At 41.6% G+C, this 23,170-nt stretch overlaps 1 protein-coding gene across 3 annotated transcripts in view; it reads right to left on the bottom strand.

Annotated features, from left to right (window-relative positions):
* The window catches only part of LOC136678003 (potassium channel subfamily T member 1-like), a 101,492-nt gene extending 81,336 nt beyond the window's left edge, over positions 1 to 20,156 (bottom strand). For all 3 annotated transcript variants that reach the window (XM_066655749.1, XM_066655750.1, XM_066655751.1), the window contains exons 1-3: positions 20,056 to 20,156; positions 17,087 to 17,132; positions 13,989 to 14,162 (exon numbers count right to left, since the gene is read on the bottom strand). In XM_066655749.1, the coding sequence (XP_066511846.1) occupies positions 13,989 to 14,162; positions 17,087 to 17,132; positions 20,056 to 20,086 (251 nt within the window). In that variant the 5' untranslated portion in view covers positions 20,087 to 20,156. The remainder of the gene's footprint in view (positions 1 to 13,988; positions 14,163 to 17,086; positions 17,133 to 20,055) is intronic.
* Positions 20,157 to 23,170: the final 3,014 nt, after the last annotated feature.

Below are 23,170 nucleotides of genomic sequence, written 5' to 3'. Positions count from 1 at the left end.
AGTGTTTTTGCTCCTCACTCCTCACTCCTGGATGTCACACACTGTGAGTAAACAGAGGCTCATTCTTATTTAAAGGAACAGGCACTGAAATCAATCTTTCTTACCAGGGCTGTATAGACAGGTTAACAATGGTGCTGCATTCTTTGATCCTTGTGGTGTTTTTGCCAATGCATTTCACAGCCCTTAAGACCCAAGACTTGTATAAAATGATATAATATGTCCCCTATTACATTTCCTCAGACCTTTCCTGATAAAGAGTATAAACGGATCTCAGAGAGTAATGAACTTCTTCTAACCTGGGAGCTGCTAAGCGGCTGCTAAGACCGGAGTGTTTAATACCTTAAAGGTGCCCTGGAGATTAAGACTTAACATGGCAGCAGATTTCCACCAGCTTGATTTTAGGAGGCATGATTACTATGCAAATGGAAAGTCATGGTAGTGATGTAGTGTTTCATTAGGGCTACAGGGAAAATGGTGTAATACATACAGCGCCTGCCTCTTAAGTAAATGCTGATTTACGTGTTTTACATATCAATCCCAGGAGTGAGAAAAAGAATTCTAGACATAAACAAACGGTTCATTTCCAACGTACCTCGCCACACTGAAGCACTCAGACAACGTCAAGCAACAGGGGACTGAGCTGTCAGCAGGCAGTTTTATGTCCAGACTGCCCACACACTGAGCGTCCCTCCACACAGCCGGCATTTGATTGGAGAGAATAGACATAGAATAAGGGCCACATAATGGGAAGCCTAAAACATGCTTTTTAAGGAGCTCGGGGGCTTATTTAAAAGTACAATAGGGTAAAAATCCTGTTATTTTCTGTCTCAGCATGTTTGTCATTGTGCTGTTGGAAGCTTGACATTGGCTCCTGGACATGGAAGGTGTTTCTGACATAAGGGGCCCTTTAAAAGGAAATGAAGCTGCAAAATCAGTCCATTTTGAATTCCTTGTTCTTGTAAAGTGACCATAACATTAAGTGACCTCCATGTTTCTACACTCCATTTCAGCCTTTTCTTAGGCGATGAAGACCCCCACAGGACCACCACAAGGTAGGTATGATTTAAGTGGTGGATCATTCTCAGCGCCGCAGTGACACTGACGTGGTGGTAGTGGTGTGTTTGTGTGTGTTGCGCTGGTATGAATGGATCAGACACAGCAGTGCTGCTGGAGTTTTTGCACACCATGTCCACTGACTGTCCACTCTATTAGACTGGACTTTTCTCAGTACAGCAGTTACATTGAGGGCTTTAACCTGATGTTCAAGGCCTAGAACTTTATAAACATACAATACAAGCACAAATGACCAGGTGTAACTCAGAGAAATAAATCAAAGTACAGAACGATGAAGGAGCCCTTCCGAAGAATGTCAAGGTGGAAAACTGCTCAGCAGTCAAGGCCAGATCCATCCAGGTGGTGGTCCCTTATTTGAGCTTTTAACTAAACCAAAGCACTCGAGGCAGAGAGTAAAGAGGAAGCTGCTGAAATGAGAATATTAAACAGACGTGTTGATTGCAGCTAATTATTTTAGTGGGAATTGCTTGGCTTGGAACATTTGAGCAATCAACATAACATCCCAAAAATAACGAGCCACGTCTGCTCTAATTCAGTGGCATTTCCTCGTCTAATAGGACGAGGGGATTGAAGAGTGCAGATCCTATTCCACCCTTTTTGCATGAGGCGGATTTCAATCGAACAATTTTTTATGAAAAATGATTATTTACCCCTTTAGAATTCCTATGATGCACAGAGTACAGAGGTTCTTCTGTCTGATGCCAAGAAGCTGCTCTTATGTTAATAGTCTTTTGCAACTGAACAACATTGGTATAGTGCAGGAACAGAATGTACAAAGCACAGCGAAATATAATCCTTCCTTGGAACTACTTACTCACATGTTCCTCCATTCTAAAGGACACACAAGTTAACTGAGCACCAATCTTCTTCCTTGTGGTGAGGGTCCCCCAAATAGAACAGTGAGTGTAAGTCACAGCTAGGTCAAAAGGGTGTACTTGGCTAAACACTGGGACAGTGCATATAATCAGGAGCACCAAACAAAGGATAAACAAGCAACAAAAACTACTGAATTCCATTTTCCTGTCAATGTCACCTGCAGCTTGTTTCCGAGGGGTTGCTACGGAGTAAAATCCCTGTTTTAAAAATGCTACCAATATAAAAATGTAACATTAAAATAAATGTTACATAAAGCTAAAAAAAACCTGCATGCTGAAATGCATTGGCCATAATGTAGGCAGGTGTTTGACAGAACATCATGTAAATGTGCTACAGTCTATAGAGCCAGTATAAGGCAATGGAAATGACATGCAAATAGCTATGAACCTAAAACATCATTCTGATTATTATTTTAATAGCTTTGGCTGCATTCAGCCATCAACACCTACAGTGTTACAAATACTGTTTAGAATAAACCAGGATATTAGCAGATTTCTATGGAGATTGGCACAGGACAGTGGGTGTTTGGTTTAATGAGAGGACACAGTTTCCACCTGCACTTCTCTGCCATCTTCAGCTCTAACCCAACCCCCCCACCCCGCCACCAGACACCATCTCTTTACACTGCACTGAGCACAGTGACACACACACAGAATCTCTCCCTTCATTAAACCGGCTTATTACACCCAACAGCCAGAGCTTCACTGATGTCATCTAATTTAATTGTCAAGGCAAGGCTTGAGGGCTCATTGGCGACGCTGCCAGAAAATATCATGCAGAGAAATTTCATAAGCTGATCTGACCGTATCATGTTATCTACATTAAAAAAACACGTTGGATATAGCAGAACTGCCCCCAAATGCCCAAGTTACCATGGTAACATCCCTTAGTGAGAGTAAAAAAAACTTGCAGTTATTGATTCATGTAAATAAAAAACGTGTATCTGAAATTTTGACAATCTATGACAAGTTGTGATAACTCAGAATGGTCAATGGTACAAATGTAACGATACTTATTCCTGGACATTTTGTATTATTTCTATTGGTCAATTAGTCAAAGACAGCTGTTATTTTCAAATAGTGTAAAAAAAAGTCATAAAAGTTTGTGCATCTGTGAGACGTACACCTCCATCATCACATACACCACATAAATGACATAGCTTTTCCTTAAATGCAGTTTTTGCAATTAGACAAACCAAGTTTCCAGTCAGTCATATGGATGAAAGAGGCTTTACTGAGCCTTGATCCATATTTTAAATCTCACAGTGCAGCACCAAAACAATTAAAATTGATTTGCCATGAAGGTCCCGGGAGAGGTCCGTCTGCAGGCGGTGATGCTAAGCACTGATTTATTCATTTCTGAAAACACCCTTGTTATGCGATCTGGCTGTAGCCAGTGGCCGTACAGCAACAGATGGATTTTTTGACAGGAGGCCGATCTGTTGCTCACCCACTCACTGTACTGTACATCAGTGACTAATCTGGCCTTTAGTCTAGACTGCAGTAGATGACAAACCACCGAAACTGCCATGCACTGCTAGCAGACCACTCGGCTCCCATTAGCAATGCATCGTTCTCACACAGGCTCATTAAACACCTCCAGTCTCATATGGCACTACACAGGGGTTTAAACACCAGAATGAAAGTGAAATATACTGAAAGAATACTTCCAGAAACATATATTTTAAACACTTACAAACATCCACACTGTATGTGACATTCCACACAGAGAAATACAGGGAGAGCCTGAGGGCTAAATGCTTCCTAAATCATACAGGTCTCCCCCAATAACATCATGGCTCCAAACCAGGAGGATCAATTTCAGCACATGAAATGCTAACTGCTCAGTTCTGTTATGGCTACTGACAGATATTCAAGTCCGCTAGAATTTCACTGAGTGAGGGGTGGGGGTGGGTATGGCAGGGGACATCTACAGCAGGGGTGTCCAAAGTCTGGCCCCGCGGCATCACTTTTAAGAATACATCATTAGTGGCCCGCTGGCAGTTGGCAGGTTTTTCTTTAACGTGACGATGGCAGCAGTGTGTTAATGTATAAGATTTTGCACCATTGTGTTAAAGAACTAAGCAAATCTTTTGATATGATCCATTTCAGAGCCCCCAGTCACAGTTTAGTTTAGTCAAAGGCCAAAACAAATAAGGTTTTATATTTCCTCTTATTTTCCTTTTTCCATAACTAAAGTTTTACAAATCTTACATTTCCTTTGTACAAAAAGTGCTAATATCATAATTATAGAACTGTCTGAAAACCTTTATCCTAAAACTGTTATTGGCCTTATCATGATATGAATATTGCATTCTCTGTCATAAATAAAAACAATTAAATTTTTATCACTCTCATAACATTTCTGATTTTCTGACATCCCTCAAATCTAGGGAATACTTCAGAAGAAGTAGATATTAAACAGATATTTCTCATCATTAAACTTGTAGGCTGTGCAACAGATATTTCATATTCACGTCTATTTTTGAAAATTCATAGAGGTTATAATGTAACCCACTTCCACAAGGTAGGGAGAGAGTCAATGGTAAACATCTACAGATGTTTCTATCCATCCATCTACTCCTACAAGCCAATGCTGTGGGTTCTAAAGGTTGTGTATCTGTTGAAAAATGATTACTGAAAAAAGGAAATAAACAAAAAAGAATATTTAATCATCTAAAAATAAAGCAACTAATGTTTTCATACCACATAGGGACCTACTCACACTACTATGCCACGCTTGTGGAGACGCATCCAAACAGATTCCTTTAAAACATTCATTCATTCATTATCTGTAACTGCTTATCCAGTTTAGGGATGTGGTGGATCCGGAGCCTACCTGGAATCACTGGACTCAAGGCGGAATACACCCTGTAGGGGGCTCCAGTCCTTCACAGGGTTACACACACAGAACACGTTCGCTCACACACTCATGGACACCAGAGCTCCTTTAAAACAAACAATCTAAAATGAGAATCAATGTCTAGAATCAATGTTTTTTTTTTATTTCCCACTAGTGTAGCCTTGAGAGCGAGGACTTGATTTTAATCATTAAAGACTTGTCATTTGAGTTGGGTCATCGAGTTCATATCCCTTTTCAATTCTGAGATGATTAGCCTGAAGTTATATCTATAGAAAAAGCAGACATCTCCAGAACACAGGCCCAACACAATAAGAGAATGAATTATAATATAATAACCTGACAAACACAGTCTAAATGCCTTGAGTCACATTTCCAGCTGTCCTGAAATGATACTTGGATTATGTGTACCATTGTCTCAGTGTAAAGCTCAGTGGAGTGGATCTAATTGGTGCTGTTAACCCCGTATTTGCTGGAATATGTTTTGAGTGACAGCAGCAAGCCCATGGCTCGTCACGCATCTGTGGTCATTTTGATTTTCTAGATGAACGACTAGCGCTGGAGACTTGCTCCTCTATCCTCAAGCTTTGAGAGCTGATTCTGCTTCAGTGGTGCAGCAGATCTCAGTGACACTGACACTGTCACTTAGAAGCCCAACTTTCTTCAAGAAATACTGCAGTCAAGCACAAACATCGTTGGCAAATAAATGTCTTTTTGCCACTTTTAGAAACACCTACCATTTAAGTGCACAACCTGGGGTCACAGGAGTTAAGTGTAGTGTAGAGCCCAGTTGCTGGTGGGTTTATATTCTCTGGCCTATGACCGTCACTGAGCATAGTGGCTGAAAAAGTTATTGTTTGCCTAATGAACATTTAGCCAGTACACACTAACTCTTAGCTGCAATGTACATTTAGAAGTTGTACAAAGGATCACCTGTACAGAGTAACTGTTCAGCTGAAACAAATGCACTGAGGAAAAATAACTATAATTCAAGAAGAAGAACAGTTCCAGACGAGAATACTCTTGCATCTCTCGGTTTGACTGATGCTTCTCCCTGTGTTTTAATCGTGTTTTCTTGTTAAGTAATTTTTGTTTATTTTCTAATAATCTATGACTATATCCCCACTCATCTGGTGCTGGAGTTTGCTGAGCCTTTTCTTCATCACAGATTGGATGTCAACTGCCTGCTATCACAGATGCTAATGGCTGAGCCTGTTGGCCAGGAGAGCCAGTCTTCTTCACTGTTGTACAGCAGCTGCCTGCCTGCTTTCAGTGCTTCTGTTGCCAGAGACAGTTGACTGAGGGAGCACAGGTGGCTAACTGCTGCTAACATTGTCCGAGGGAGCCTGTCTCTATGTAGTGGCAGCTAATACTGCTGCTAATGTCGACAGAGGGAGATTAGAGAGATTTCTAGTGAGCAGCCGCTAACACTTTTGCTAATGGCGACAGAGGCAGATTGTCTCCAGTTAGCGGCCACTAATACTGCTGCTAACGTCAGCCGAGGGAGATTATCTCCAGCTAGTGGCCGCTAACACTGCTGCTAACGTCAACAGAGAGAGATTTTCTCCAGCTAGTGGCCACTAACACTGCTGCTAATGTTGACAGAAGGAAATTATCTCCAGCTAATACTACTGGTATTTACAGCGGTTGTCAAGTTTGGGAGCATGTTTGAACCCTTTGTTCAACCCTTTGAACAGTGATGCTTGCTGGTATGTCTGTCTACTCTCACCACTGCTCTCATGTGAGCCGTTCTGTACTTTCTACTGTATTATTTATGTTCTATATAGATTAAGCTCATTATTTATGATATTATTATTAAAAAGAAGGTGTGATTCATTATTAATCCCATTGGGAAATTTGAGTTGACGGTTAGGGGCCTTGCTCAGGCACATCAGATATGGATAATTTTCTGGGGAACAAATCAGAAACCTTCCAGTGCTAAGCCCATTTCTCTAAATGTTATGCCATGGGTAACCCCACTATGATGCAGTAATTATTGTAGACGTATAAGTCAGGAATAATATGCTCAGTGGTGGTCCCTTAAGCTGACAAACAAGAGCTTAGGTGTGATCACTTTGTAGTCATCGATTACAGGGTACAATCTCTAACTGTATCCCTACAATGTGCACGCAAACAATAGCTGTACCTGATAAAATGGGAAAATGAAAATGAAGCCACTGGCAACTTTTCAAACTTACAGGATCATTATCCCAACAAGCACCTGCTTCTGTGCGCAAAGATTCCTTTCAACACAAACCCAATGGCAAGATTGAGCCATTTCCTTTTGAAGGCAAGACAAAGTAAAGACGACACCGCGTCCTCTCAGCTGAAACGATGCTTCACTTCAGGAACAAACCCTCAGAAGGAGAAAACTGACGTGATTGGCTGGAATAATGTCCCAGTGCTTTGGACTGATTTAATTGATGCGAGAAAGCACAGAAAAGCTGCTGGTGTTCCCAGAGTTATTTTGACAGGAGTGATTTTCCCTCTCCACTCCTCAGTTCTGTGGCTCTTCAGCTCCCACGCACTTAAACATTGACACACACACACACACAGACATACACACAGACCTCACAGAAACAGAACGAGAGGGAGGGAGACGGAAAGACCTCTAACCACTTGTCTGTGCAGCAGATCCCTGGAGATGATCACAGTAGACACACCACACATGTATTTATACAAGGTCAGAGTGTGGGGGCATTCGTGTCTTCTGTATGTATTAAATATCTGTGTACTTACATGTGGTGTATAAGGTACTTTGTAGTAATAATAGTCATTTCGTGCCTTATATCCCAAGTGTGTTTTGTGTGTGTGTGTGCGTGAGTGGATGGGGGTTGGCTTTTCACAGTCCACTTAATCCCAAATACGCACACACACACACACACACACACATACTCTCTCTCTTTCTCACTCTCTCTCTCAGGGACACTGCTCGTTCCTCGAAACCAGACATCTCCCACCTCAGTTCATCCACTTCACCTTTTCAATGAAGAAACTGCACACACACACACACACAAACACACACACCACACACACACACACACACACCACACACACACACACACTGAAAGAACACTTGGCATAATGGCATGTGGAGATTCCCTCTCTGAACTCCCACACACCAACTGAGCAGAGGTGGAGAGAGCAGCTAGACTCTGCACTTGAAAACGTCTCCAAATCACTCGGGCACAAAGAACAGTGTTCCTCAACATTAATCAGAGCTGATGCACTCGGAACAAAACAAAGCAGCAGGTATTAACTTATTTCAAATGTCTGTTCCAAATTAGTTCAAGTAATGTCTTAAAAAACTGCCTGAAAGTGGTGAAATCCATCAGAAAAAAAATCTGTTTTGTCCCGTTTTTGAATTTTTATAAGATTACCAACGCATTACAAACACACATTTACACCCTTGATATGAAGGTGGAAGATTCAGTTCTTTTCATCTCCACTTTGTCTTTTTTTCCAGAAATTATGTCATGAACCTTTTTCTGATCACAGTTGAATCCATAAAATGTTTCTGCCAAACTGTACTTCCTCCCAATTTAACACACCTGAGCAAACGGAAAGTGAATTGATTTCACCCAAATAATTTTTCACTATTTTTTTGTTTGCTTTATATTAATAAACAGAATTGAAGGCCTGAAGCATATTCTGGCCCCCTTGTGGAGCAGGTTTCAGTATGTGGTAAGTCAGGCATTAGTTTTGGTGTCAAAAAAGTTTCTATTTATTTTAGTTATTCATTCATTCATTCATTCATTCATTATCTGTAACCCCTTATCCAGTTCAGGGTCACGGTGGGTCCAGAGCCTACCTGAGATCATTGGGCACAAGGTGGGAATACACCCTGGAGGGGGTGCCAGTCCCTTCACAGGGCAACACACACACACACGGACAATTTTGAGTCGCCAATCCATCTACCAATGTGTGTTTTTGGACCGTGGGAGGAAACCGGAGCACCTGGCGGAAACCCATGCAGACACAGGGAGAACACACCAACTCCTCACAGACAGTCACCCAGAGCGGGAATTGAACCCACAACCTCCAGGTCCCTGGAGCTGTGTGACTGCGACACTACCTGCTGCACCACAGTGCCACCCTCATTCATTATTTTAATATTTATAGATTATTATTACTCTATATTAATTTTAAATATGAATAGGTGGCGGGTGAAGAGACTTAACTGTCAGGTTGCAGGTGAAGTGACTTTCCAGTTAGTACAGACTTGTGTTTTGAAGTTGCAGAGGCTTGTGTAGACGTAATGAGATAAAGAGTAATGAGATCATTTTTTTCTGGCAGGTAATAAGTAAAGTAATCTAATCTGCAGTTTGATCATTCTAATATAATGTCTTTGTCACTGTTGTAAAACGTGCAGCTGTTTCTATGAAGGAATGTGTTTCTGAGCGGAGCTTATTCAGAATTCATACAGTTTTTTTTTTTAAATATGCAAGTTGTTTTGTTTTTTTCTTTTATTCCTTTTTTTTAAGACGCCTACACACACAAACATTAAAATATTAATAGGTCTGACGTCAGAAACCCGACTGTGGATGATGATTGTCAAGTGCTCTCCACCTTAATGACACTCAAGATCCGGCATGAATACATCTCCTCATAGACTCAGACAATAATGATACTAAACAGCCATAATCACACCACACAATGAGCTGCTGATTACACCAGACACACACACACACACACATGCTCTTGCTAATGCTTATGGAAAAAAAAAAGCCTCAACTATAGCAGTCACTCACTTTGCCTTTCATTCCACTGTGGGATTACACTTGCCCTGCCACAGAGCAGTTTACTGAACTCACTGGATTTGAATTGAGTGAAAAACTTTCCTTTGACCCGTCACAGCACAGATTTACAGTGGCCTGTATCTCCAGAGAGCAGTCCTAACCTCTGTCTGACCTGGCTTTGCCTTTTTAGGCCTCTCTGCTCAGTTGAAGCAAGACAAGCTACATTATTTACCCCCTCCGGACCACAGGAGTGATGAGAGCAGGCTAGATTTGAAACACGCTGACAGCAGTATGCTTTTATGTGTGTGGTCATGTGATCACTTCTGACCACAGGGAAGGTCTCAGGCAGTGATAATAAATGCAGTTCTGAGAAATACTGTCCTTAATATCTATCCATCCATCCATTATCTGCAAGCGCTTATCTAGTTACGGGTCGCAGTGGGTCCAGAGCCTGGAATCATTGGGCGCAAGGTGGGAACACACCCTGGAGGGGGCGCCAGTCCTTCACAGGGCAACACACATTCACACATTCACTCACACCTACGGCCACTTTTGAGTCGCCAATCCACCCACCAATGTGTGTTTTTGGACTGTGGGAGGAAACCGGAGCACCCGGAGGAAACTCATGCGGACACAGGGAGAACACAACTCCTCACAGACAGTCACCCGGAGCGGGAATCGAACCCACAACCTCCAGGTCCCTGGAACAGTGTAACTGCGACATAATTAAAGAACAAGACTCCTCTCCTTTTATGAAATAAAGACTCTCATGAAATATGAAATATGATATATAAATATGATCTCTGCCCTTTTATACGTGTTCCAGTGAGGAAAGTCCATTTCAGCCAATCAGATTAAAAGTCATTTATATAGATTAGTTTTAACCACACCCCGTTTTTATTTCAAAGTGTTAAAGGGAGGTTGGAGACTGGTCGTTTTAAGATCAATTACTTACTGTTTGTGATACACAAACCCAGACATTGCGCTTTATGATTCCACATTAGACAATGCCCATCTGCCTGGAGTGAAGAGAATGTTACGCCACTTGCTGGTTATCAAACCTAAGTCATTAACTCAGGGTCATAAACAGGGCTAGTTCATTAAACCTGGTTAATAAACCTGTAATGAATCTCGCTGTGAACATCTGCTCTCCACTCCCTGCAGTCACATGAAACAGAGAGAAGATGGAGCTGGGATCTTCACAGACTCTGATAATTATCAGTGACTTGTGGTTCACAACGCATACCCAGAGATATCCATAAGCACAAGCCACCCAGGAATTTGAGTAAAGCAGTCTCTCCAGGAGAGGACGGCAATGTTGTGCAATCACTGCACTGCTCATTTACTTAATGTATACATATTTAATATGTCCTTTTGTGTTTAGTATAAGTGGATAATGCAGACGTGAGCACTGGACACTGTTTCAGCTAAAGACAAAGCAAAACAATTACAGAGAAACAGAGGGTAAAATCTTCGGGGAACCTGAGCCACTTCCACAATTTTTATTGTGATTTTTTAATTAACCTTTAATTTACCCAGGCAGATCATTTGTATTTAAGCAGAAATTTGCATTTAGACTGGCAGCCAAGTAAGGAGTAGATGCCACATCCATGCTGTCAGCTGGTGGATAAAGAGGTATAAATATCAACAGAAATATAGAAATTGATACCTGTTTTTTTTTTTAAGTGTGTTCCAGTGTGTAGTGGCGAACTGAAATGAACAAGAGCTGTTAAGAAGTGGGACTGATAGTAAGAGAACAAGTGTGTTATAGTTAGCAGATGCTGGCTGTATTAGGGTTTGTAACTACAGTGGGATCTGTCCTAGAAGAGCAGTAAAAATGCTTGTAAACCAGTGTGTGTTGCAAGGGTGTGTAAAGAGGGTCAACTAATCAGAGAAAAAAAGAGAGCAGCAATGTGTTCTAAATAGGGCATTTGCAACCAAATGGATAGCAAACTGATAACAGCCAGCTTTGGAAGTGCACATTTACCTGGGAGTGTGTAAACATCATCACTGTAATCAACCAGCAAAAGAAAGGTATAAAAAATAAACAAGACTTCACCTGTTTATTAACTCCGTTAGAAGTTTGGTTCAGAAACGCTTTTTACCTGTTCATGTCGAATCCTTTATCCCTTAAACGATTTGCCGTCTTAGAAATGGCAGAGGTTTCCTCAGTGGAACTTTATCTGCTGTGATTATTTCTTATTTTATTGCTTGTGTTTGCTTCAAATAAATGTGTAATCTTACATTGGTAACCTGAACTCGCTCTACCTAGCGTAACGCTAACATTAGCCCTCGAGTGTGGCACAGAAACTATAGCCTTCACTTGTTATCCAGCCACAGGTAAACTAACTCACTTAACCTTCATGTTTATGGACTGTGGGAAGAAACCAGAGATCCCAGAGGAAACCCATTGCTTGAGAGGCAAACCACAAAGCCACCGTGCCGCTCATTTATTCAGAACCAACCTGAATGGCTTACAGTGCTGTGCCTGGTAATGAACTTGTGATTGTAATGAAATCTGAAAGCACTGTTCAGCTGCACAGACTTTCTTCATATTAATGCTCACTTGAATCCAAACTTTTTTCTTCTTTTTTTTTTCTTATTTTACCTTTTCTCTTTAAAGTCTGTAATCACAGGTACGTGAGCTTTCAGGCTTTTAAATAAGACTGGATAAGTCTTGGACGCCCCCGGCGGTTCTGACAGGATGCCATGGCCTTGAATCTGTCACAAAGGATTGAGTCATTTAGCAAGACGCCGTAGGTACATTCAGACGCTGTTCTATTCAGTCTTGCTGCTTTTTCAACCTCTTTCTCCTACATTTCAGCACCAGCACTGAGGACAGCTCCTTCAGAGCACATTTCAGCTTTGCACAATGGCAAACTGAGGAAAGTGCACATGGGAGCGATTAAGCACAAGGGCATTAAAACCTTAGAAATAGGAGCACACAATACACAGCTGTAAATACATTGTTATAAAGAGTCAATTTTTCAAGCCTTTTCTCAGACAGATTCAGCTTTGCATTTCACACAGCAGCGATGATCATTCCACAGACTCTTCTTTATGAGTTCTAGTATCAGGAGTAAGTAATAAGATACTTACACAAACACACCTGGCACCAGGCACACGGTCCTCATTCACTGTTTACGTGACTATGATAAAGCACTGACTGCAAACAAAAAAGTCAACAGTCTCTTTGTTTACCCAGGGTTTATAAAGTGGGTGTGGCTTAAATTGTACCTGAGGTATGAGCTGCAGGAAGTGTACAAAGTTAGTTACAATTCAGTTCAATGAGGGGCTTTGCATCTAAACAACAACAACAATGTTAATTCTGTGATGTATGTGTAAAGACTTCAGAGAAAATGTCATCAGGCTGAAAACTTATTACATTTTGGTGTCCAAAGACATGATAAAAAAGTACTTAAACAAATATTAATCTTCATTTCAGAAGGTTTTTTCCCCTGTGTCCACTGACTGCAAACTGGGGATAAAACTGATTTATAACAGAACGCTTCAAAACTGACATTTAACACTAAACGAGACAGAACTGCACTGGCTAATATTAAAGCAATTAGATCAATAAAAGGCATTACAATTTGATATGAACCCCTACAAAACTTTATAACTGTGTAAAATAATATCATTCTAAGATCAGTTGTAAAAGACAACTCACTGTAAGAAAAAGAGTCAGATGTTCTTCTGTAAACAAGCACTCTGTTCATTTTCATGGCATTAATGGACTTCTACTATTTTTATTTTCTTACAAATATTGGAGGCTGTTTGCGAAACCTCTGCAGTAAAACAGTGAGGTGAAGTAATTACTGCACTGAAACTTTGCCTGCTATGTTTTATTTCTTAGGAAGTCTAATAGTCAATAATGGAATGGACAGTACAGTAGTTTTATAGTACATTAAAAAGGCTTTTGCTTTAGGTGTATTAATTAATAATGGCATAACATTAAAAAGGCATTTTCTGTAAATTCACAGATAATCCAGTCTCTAAGTGAATGCTAAATCAATAAAAGCAAAAAAAACTACTGGAGATGATTCTGCTGGGATATTTTTAACACATATTTTTAGATGTAAAACACCTCATCGAACTGGCTCCCTCAGTCGATCATGCACTCATTAACTTACATGTTCACTCTCTCACTCATCCACTCACCTGTCTATCTGCAAGGTAACTCTGTTACTCAGGGGTTAGGAACTGCTCCACAAAGCACTGCTATTCAGAGATGCTGTATGTCCTTGTTTTTTTACAGCGTACAACAGCAGAACAAATAAAATGCTCTTCCAAAAATACACATACACATTTATATTAATCAACCTGTGCAAACTGAAAACTGAAGCACAGATAAACCCTGTTCCACTCAGACATGGCGATAGTGACCACACTGTAATATTCAGCGGTGTAAAGCCATAAACAAACAGAAGAGCCCTTTACCTGTCGTCATTCTGGAAAGACTGGTCTCCCAGCAGCAGATCTCTGAAACGATAGCGTGGAGGTAGCGGAGGAACCTCTGAGTCCACATCGGTCATCTTCAGTGCTGAGATGTCCAGTATAACTCCACTGTTACTGCTACTGACACTGTTCTTCTGGATGGTCTCTACAGACGACCTGAAGTAACCCCACACAGAACAGTTTCTAGTTACTCATCTCTGATCTCAGTCAGTGGATTCAGGCATTTTTTATGACAGGGATCAGAGCATCGCAAAAGCTTGAAAAAACTGAAACATGACAGTGTTCTGACCTGGTTTAGTACAGAATTATCATATAAGATACACTGACTATCCGCATAATCCAAAACACATTCAATGATGCTGAGGTGTGGGCTCTGGGGTGGTCAGTCCATCGTTACAAAGCAAAGCAATATTATTTGTATAGCTCCTTTCATACACTGTGGTCATTCAAAGTGCTTAACAAATGTGAAAATACTTAGATAATGTAACAAAACAAAGATGATTTAAATAAATACAATTATTCAGGTTTAAAGTAAAATCAAAGCATTAGAACATTCCTGAGATCTAAGCGCTTTGGAAAGGCTTTTGCACAGATTCTTACAATTAAAAGACCACTTACAGTCAAAGAGTCTGTACTCAAGTCTGGAGTTTCCCAGTACCCTGAGGACACCTCTGAGGGCATTTCTAAGCTGGAAATCAATTCTTAGGATACCCCATGCTAGCAAATTAAGAACCTCCATGAGTTGATAAAGCTTAGAACGTCTTCTCGAATGATTTCCAGCAGCCAGTTTCACTCATTTACACCCACTGAACAGCAGCTCTAGCTGAATAATATCTAACTGTGAAGTAGTACCAACTTCTAAGCTGTTAATCAATCTTTGGTATAGCCGTGCTAGGATTGTTTTTGAACTTCCAACAAATGTATAAAGCCTAGGAGAATATGCGTCATAAGAATCAAAAATTAAAAATTAAAGTTAAAATTTAAAGGAACACTAGGTAAGATTTGGGTTTTACAGCACTGTACTGAAATCAGCAGAGAGGGGGAGAGAAATGGATGGTTTCCTGCCCTCCTTCAAAAGTCACATAGTGCAGTTTCTGCAGTGCTGAGCCCAAAGTAGCAACAACAGAGGCTCCACTCTCTCTTTTACAGCTCAGTGGAGCATCACAGTGGTTTTAAAGCTGTAAAAGTCAGGTGAAAATATTACGTAGTGTTCCTTTAAGACATGAAATTAAACTTATGAAAGATGGAGTGCAGTAAGAACACAGTAAAACACAAAACATAAATCAAATCAGAAGTTTAAAGACACTGAGGACACCAGCAGGTTTTTAAATTCCAATTTAATTATTAATTTTCCACATTTCCTTTTCCCCAGTAACTGCTTCTAGAACAGACAGATGGACAGAAACGTGTGGACAGTGGACATTGATTTTCTCCCTTCTCAGAGAAAGCTTTAATACAAGTGGATTTTGCCAGAAACAGCTTCTGAAAAATGAATAAATTGAACCTAATGGCTGTTTTGACTTGAAATTAAATAAATGAACGGTGGCCTCTGGCTCGGAATGATACTGATAATATATTATAAGACGTTCTAATACAAAATCACTGTAATAGATTTGCCTAAATCGGAATTAAGGATGACTTCCACATCCTTAACCGAGGAGTGCACAGGCAAGCTGTGTGTAATTGGTTTGCGCAGTACAGGAGCCACTGGGAGCAGGAGAGAAGAAACTGTGTATGTGCAGCATGAGCAGGGCTCTGTATTCTCAGCCTGAACCATGTGCAGGAACTGACAGTGACATATGAGGCAAGGTATTTGCACATGAGTTCCCATCGATCCATGTTCTGTTATTGTACTGCATCACAATTTCATCAAGGAAAGCCTCTGGATAATGCACGCTCAAATTCACATTTACACAGAGTTGCGCCTCATAAACAGATTGATGTGTGTACTGCAGAGGTCAGCTCTAATAATGTTTATGACAGGGGGTTTGAACCTGGGAGCTGACTGCTGGGATTTATGAGCGGACTCATCAGCAGACGTTTCCTGCGTTGGTAGATTGTGGCTGATTTGTTGTAAAAGTTTGTCTCCTGCCACATCAGAATCATTCTGACTGAACTGTGCTTGTTTTATCAGTGGATGTTTTCATGTGTTCATTCCAGCCTTCCAGGTTGTTTTTTTCCTGTACTGCAGCCCCAAACCAGGTCAGTTTCTGATCAGTGCACTGATATTCGCACAACAGTCTCTGCTGCTCTAGACCTACAATGTAGATTTCATCAGTTCCTCTTTAATGCAAGGCTTATTAAATCAATTGTTGGGTCGTGAAATGTTCTTCACCCCATAAAGCACTGTATTGTGGAAAAGGTTGAGAACCCCCCCAATTGAAATGCTTAAGGAAAAATATGCAAATGAGAAGCAGTATTCCAAAATAGAAAAAAAAAACGAAACCTTCTCCTGGCTGCTACATCAGCCACACTCTGAAAAACATAGGATCCTTGAAGGAGCACAGCAGAGAATACAATATTCACCTCCAAAAGCACTGTTTTGAGAAAGTGATTTTTATTGTTTTTGTTCTTTTATGTGCAGTTGTAATGAGATTTTAAAAATCTGATTATTTAGCAGTCCTTGAATAAGCCACTTTAATTTCCATAGAGCGAGTCCCTGCATGGTGGCGGCCATGTTTAATAAAATTCAATACAAATCCAGGCCCCTAGGTGTCAATAAATTTAACATGTAGAAGATTCACTTGAGAAAATGACTGACTGCTTTTGTAAAGGTCCTTGGCATAAACTTAGTGTTCCAGAACAAACACCGTTCTTTAGAAAAGACTAACAACAATTCCTCGATGCTTAGAACCCTTTTGTTCACATGTATTTTTATCATTGCATTGGACAGATGCCGTTAACCAGAGTGCCTTTTGGTTTTAATCATGTTACAGATGAAGGAGCAAGAATTATTTTAAAAAATTCAACCTGAATGTTAGAAAAAAAAGTAAACAGTTGTTTAGAATTCTGCCCACTGGCTGTGTGTGATACTGTGAGCACTCACAGGTCATGTGAAAGCAGCAGGAATGGGACTGTACCTGTCAGCAGGGTTTGAGGAGCGGTGTGGAGGGGTCATACTCGCCTCTGAGCCACATTGGGAAAGAAAGAAAAGAGAATCATTAGTGAGCTGGAATTTTACAGATTATTAAATATTATTTACAGTTTTCTCTCAGAGGTGCATGCAGTGCATTGCAGTCCTAGAATGAAGCAGTTTATGTTCCATAGAGTGGGTCCCCCCACATGTGGTAGCCATGTTTAAACATGTTTCAAATTTAGTACATACACTTTGAAATGTCCTGGACACTAGGAACAGTATAATATCAGTATAATGATGTTTCGTAGCGTGAAGCTAAGAGGATGTTTTTTCACTCCTTCATTCAATTTTTCACTCATTCATCTTTAATTGTTTCATCCTGATCAGGGTCTTGTAGGGTCCAGAGCCTACCCCGAACAGGTCCATGACAAGGCATCACTCACACACTCAGGCCTGTGGGCAGTTTCACACAGTCACTCCACCCACCAAAGTGTGTTTTTCTACTGTGTGAGAAAATGACAGCCCCAGGAGGAAACCCATGCACACACAGAGACAACAGATCAAACTCCTCACCGACGGAGACCCAAAAGAGATCTCAGCCCAGGACCCTGAAGCTGTGTGGGAACAACATGTCCTGCAGCGCCACCGTGCCTGGTACACTAACAGCCATTCATTCATTCATAAACCAAGCAAACACCTTCAGATGCAGGATCAGATCTATTCCATGTTTGGTCCAAGTGTTAAATTGTGAAAGGACACGTCCGTGTCTTCTGGCCAGGGCCAGTGTGTTGAAGCAGAAGTCAGCCTCTATCTCGGTTTCTAGGCAAATATGAAGCCGTTGAACCACCTGCAATTAGCAGATCATCTGCTTTTTACTGTCCATCGTCTCTAGATACGACTTAAAGGACAGTCTAACAGATGAGAAAATGTCAAAGAGACCACTTATAGTCATTTGTTCTAAGCTCAACCTTAAGGGCAAAAAAAAGTGCGTCCAAATTCCCGCTGTTATTACACCTCCTCTGTGACACGATGTACCTAGCAACACAGCAGCCAGCCTATATCAACTAGAACATTCCCTCTATGCTCTCCTTTTAGTACCCTCAGGTGTGTGTGTGTTTGTGTGTGTGTGTGTGTGTGTGTGTGCTCTCTGCACACTGCTATTAGTTTGTAAATCAGAGAGGAGTGGGTGTAGGGCGGCTGTAATGGCAAAGGCGTAAATAAGAGTGAAAAGCACTGTGTGGATTGTGTTCTGCTCTGAGGGCAGACACCAACAACTGCAAAACTATCAAAACAAAACCTTTTCATCCACATGAGGGATATGTGTGAGGGATAGAGTGAACGTGTGAGTATATGAGTGAGTGAGTGAACGTGTTAGTATATGAGTGAGTGAGTGAATGAGTGAGTGAGTGAGTTACAACCCAATTTCATGAGGTGCATTTCATCTAATGATATTAGTAATAACCCACATCTCCACATTTTAATGCACATGTGTGTAACAGAATTAATGAATATACTAGAAGTTATGCTTTGTTCAGCTGAGATGACTTTTGTTACTGTGGGTTGATGACACTGTTTTAAAGCCGAACCGATTAATAGAAACAGTGCAGTTAAATTTTTGCAGAAACTGACAGAGCACTGATGTGGAGTTTGTTTTTCTGTAAAGCCCAGTGTATATCACTGAAATCACAAGTGAAATCATGAAAACGGAATGTGTTTTTTAACAAAACTGTGATGTGTTTTGTGACATCACAAAGATGCAAATTTAAAATGAGCTGTTTTTTGTAGCCCAGTTTCCATATACTGAGCACACAGACAGGAGAACTAATCACTCACACTGTAAACATAGAACACTGCTTTAATCAAATAAAACATGAAGTATTTTTAAAAATAAAATTGTTACAAAGTGTCTTTTAAAAAGGGAAAGAAACAAAAAAAATAGAAGAGTAAGTATTTTGTGCAGAATCAATTATTTCAATTTAGTTCTTTCCTGGAAAGCTACTAATGATGATGTAATATTCCTAATGAGCAGACACCTAATGAGATGTTTAGTCAGTCACCGGAGGGTCTCCAACTTACATTTCCAGGCGGACTCTTGAGTGGACCAATAAAAAACGTAAACGTTATCATAATAAAAGAAAATACACTTTTATATATTTTTTAATGATGTGTGGTTTGGGCAAAGATCCGTGAGGAGAAGAATACTTCACATATACTCTATGGGGGTGGGGGGTGGGGGGGGGGGTTAGGGCAGGATGTAAAAAAATGTCTGTAGCTGACAGTTGTTTAATGGTTGATGTCAGTAAGACAATTAATAGACACAGTTATAGATACATAGCTGCAGTTACATGGCCATAAAAGTTCCTAATTTTTCCAATTTGATTGTATTTGTGATATTATAAAATTATACTAAACATTAATATCCACATTGAGAATTTAAAAAAAAAATTGGAATTTTTTTTTTTATTTATTATTCTGCTCCATAGAGCGGGTCCCCAATATGGAGGGGGCCATTTTTATAATGCAATTCAGATTTAGGACATAATTGTGATACATCCAGGTCATTAAATATGTGAAGTTTTAGGGGAATACACAAAAAATACTGTAATGAACAAGGGCTGATAAAGCGGATATCAGTTGTAATACTCTACGACCAAAACCTAGGTAGACCCTCACTTGCCTGATGTTTCTTCTGAAATAAAGCAACAATAAGGAGATCTCCTCTTGCAGAAGTAACCAGCGAGGTCAGGTACTGATGTTGGATGTTTAGTTCTGGATCATAGACACCGTTCAAACTCATCCCAAAGCATCTGGACCCCGTGTCTCAGTACCACCTTAAAGTAGCTGCAATCCCCCGTTAAAGGAGGTGTGTAGAAACTTTGAGTCCCGTGGTGTAAGTGCAGTGGTAGGTGTGTGCTGAATTGCTGTCTATAAGCTAAATAAGACCCCGACATGTTTGGACGCCGTGGTGTTTACCTGGTTCTGACTGAGTGCGCGGTCCCATCATTGTAAATCAAGCTTGTGCTGGCGAGCCAAGCGCCACACATCTTCCCCAAAAAGCCCGAGGTAAGGTTCCTTTGAGGACTGTCCTCTGCACTGCTCCCTCCTCCTCCTCCTCCTCCTCCTCCTCACAGAGACGGACAGAGAGCACGAGCCCAGAGCCCGGACGAGCCCACCGCTAAGGCCAGTGTGGTCGGCATCACCTCGACTCCTATACACCTCTACCAGCGGCTCTGAGTGAAGCACACACGCGCTTTCTCCTCATGCTCTCCTCGTTTTCTCGTCGTTTTCTCCGCTCTTTAACACACTGCTGAGATGAGCCTGCTCACAGACATCTGACCACCCCTTAGAGACACTACCTCAGCTTTACATCACTTAGAACAACGAGAGGAGAGCTGAAACGTGCCGGAAAACGAGCCCGAGTGGTCCCTCTGCCTCCTCGCTGCCTGCTCTGTCACCTCTGCGTGAGTGGCAATAATATTCTTTTATTATTTATCTGTTTCTTCTCATCCCACCCGTTTTAAGCCCGGCCACGCCCACCCGCTCTCTGAATGGCCAGCATTTGCTCTATCATTAACTCTCTTTTAAAATGACACTGAGTTTTGGGTGATTGTATTGTATGATCAGAAACAGTACTAGTTTTAACTCTCCAAACAGCAGCTGGCAGCAAGAAGTAGTCGCCAAAGACAACTAATAGTTAGCCACTGGCAGCAACTCAACAAGAGTCACTAACAATTGACCACTGGCTAAATGCTTAATGGCAGCAGAAACTGGTGGATTGGCAGGTGCCACATATTGTTGTTAATTGGCAGCTGCCACAACTAATCAGTGGCTGTTAACTGGCTTTGGGCATCTTCCATAAGCTAGACCCTGGCAGCTGACACCAGTGACTGACAGCTGCGACTAACTGCTCACTTTACATGTGTGTATGTGTATTGTTAGCCAATCATATTGCAGGATGTGGGACACTGACAGCCAATCATAGTGCAGGATGTGAAACATTTGCCGGCCAATCATAGTGCAAGAGGTGACATACAGACAGCCAATCATACAGCAGGAGGTTAGAAAGTAGCAGCCAATCGCAGTGCAGGAAGTGAGACACTAAGCAAATCATAAAGCAGGTTATGAGGAACTAGCAGCCAGATAAAGTGCAAATGGTGACACACTGGCAGCCAATCAGGAAGTGAAGAAATAGCAGCCAATCATAGTGCAGGAGGTGAGACACTCAGCCAATAATAGAGCAGGAGATGGGACATCGTCTGCCAATCATAGCACACGAGGCGAGAGTCTGACTGCCAATCATATAGCAGAGAGTAAAACACTAGCATCCAATCACTGTACAAGAGGTGAGGAACTAGCAGCCAATCATAGTGCAGGAACTGAGACACTGACAGCCAATCAGAGCAGGAGATGAGGGACTAGCATCCAATCATAGAACAGGAGGTGAGGAACTAGCAGCCAATCATAGAACAGGGGGTGAGGAACTAGCAGCCAATCATAGAACAGAAGGTGAGGAATTAGCAGCCAATCATAGAGCAGGAGGTGAGACTCTGACAGCCAATCATAGGGTATAAAGTTGGAGTTTGTCGGAATACGGGTGGGAAAATTCCGCAGCGAGTGAGAGTCTTAACCTTATAAGCCCTGCGCTACTCAATCAAGGCTTACAGTGCCATCTGCTGGACCACCTTGAAAGCGCCCAATTCCACAGTAATGACCTCAGAGGAGGTTTCCAGCCCACAGCAACAAGATCAATATAACATCCCCCAACACCAATCTATAAAACTTGAAAGGTTGAGCTCCACCTGTCACTCCACTGTTCCACAGCTTTAGAGGGACCAGGCTCAGGACCACATCCAGCCTGCAGCAAAACTACACACTCATCTGTTTTCTGGCTCTCATTCCGGCCTGTGGCAGGGAGACAGAATTGCCCTTATTTGTCCACTCAGGACCACCATTCTTTTGGCTCTAACACACTGTTTGTACACACTGCTGACACTCAGACAGTTCCACCGACGCCTGCTCATCGTCACACTGTGCTGTGTAATGTTTCATTTCACTCTGCCATTAGCCGCGTGGCCGGTGACTGAGTGAAATAACTGCAGATGGTGGACGTTGAGGAATCATTCATGCATGTAATGTTCTGTGCTGATTACAGAGATACACAGCCATGCCAAGAATACAGGACACACACCATCTCCACATGGTTGTCCCAAGAATGCCCGTAGCTTTTGTGATTTCTGTGTCCCCAAGTCCAAGTTACTTCAAACTCCTTCAGTGACGTTGAGATCGGGGCTCTGGGGCGGCCAGGCCATGGCTCTGAGAACACCAGCAGTTTCCAATACACAATTTCATTCTGAATATCTATGTTTATTTCTGAATGGCCGTTTGAAGAGTAGAGCTCTTTACGACTCTTTAGGACAGTGGTGTAGTGGAGAGTAAAGGGTCTTACCTGTTTTGATTCTGCGGTCAGCTACAGGAGGAGGGGCCTGTCTCCTGGAAACGAAGAATGAGTTCACGTCTGTGGAGTAGAATTTACTTATAGCAGCGTGGGCATCTGCATGAGTGTAGAGCATAACCATTCAGTAGAGGTTTAATCAGGGAACTGTGCTTACATTTAATGAGCTCGGATGAGAAATGCTTCCATTTTCATCCTGATCTTGGGAGGAAGGGAAAACACCACAGTAACTTCCAATGACGGAAAACTTGCTCCACCTCTTCTCTTTTCCCGTATACATGGTCCCTCAGCTGTCAGACTGTGAGGACCCCCCCCCCCACCACCACCACCCCGGGTTCTTCAGAAAGACTGTGGCCTGAGTTTCTCTTGTCCTTTGCTAAAGGATTGTTTTGATGATTCATGTTGATACGTGGGCACCTGGACTCTCTCTGAGTCTCTCTCTCTCTCTCTCTCTCTCTCTCTTTCTCCTTCTCTCTCTCAGGGTCACTTCTCATCACAACAAAGCCTTTTTTCTTCAGTCAATCATTTGCCACATATCGTATTTATTTATTCAGTGTTTATTCTGAAAAGATACCACTACTCATTTATCCATAACAGCCTTTACACTAAAGCCCCCTTCAGGATCCTAAACTCTAA

Source organism: Hoplias malabaricus, chromosome Y, assembly GCF_029633855.1.
Source record: "Hoplias malabaricus isolate fHopMal1 chromosome Y, fHopMal1.hap1, whole genome shotgun sequence".
Lineage (NCBI taxonomy): Eukaryota > Metazoa > Chordata > Actinopteri > Characiformes > Erythrinidae > Hoplias > Hoplias malabaricus.
Note: the sequence above shows the minus strand (reverse complement) of the source record. Positions and strands in the feature narration are given on the sequence as shown.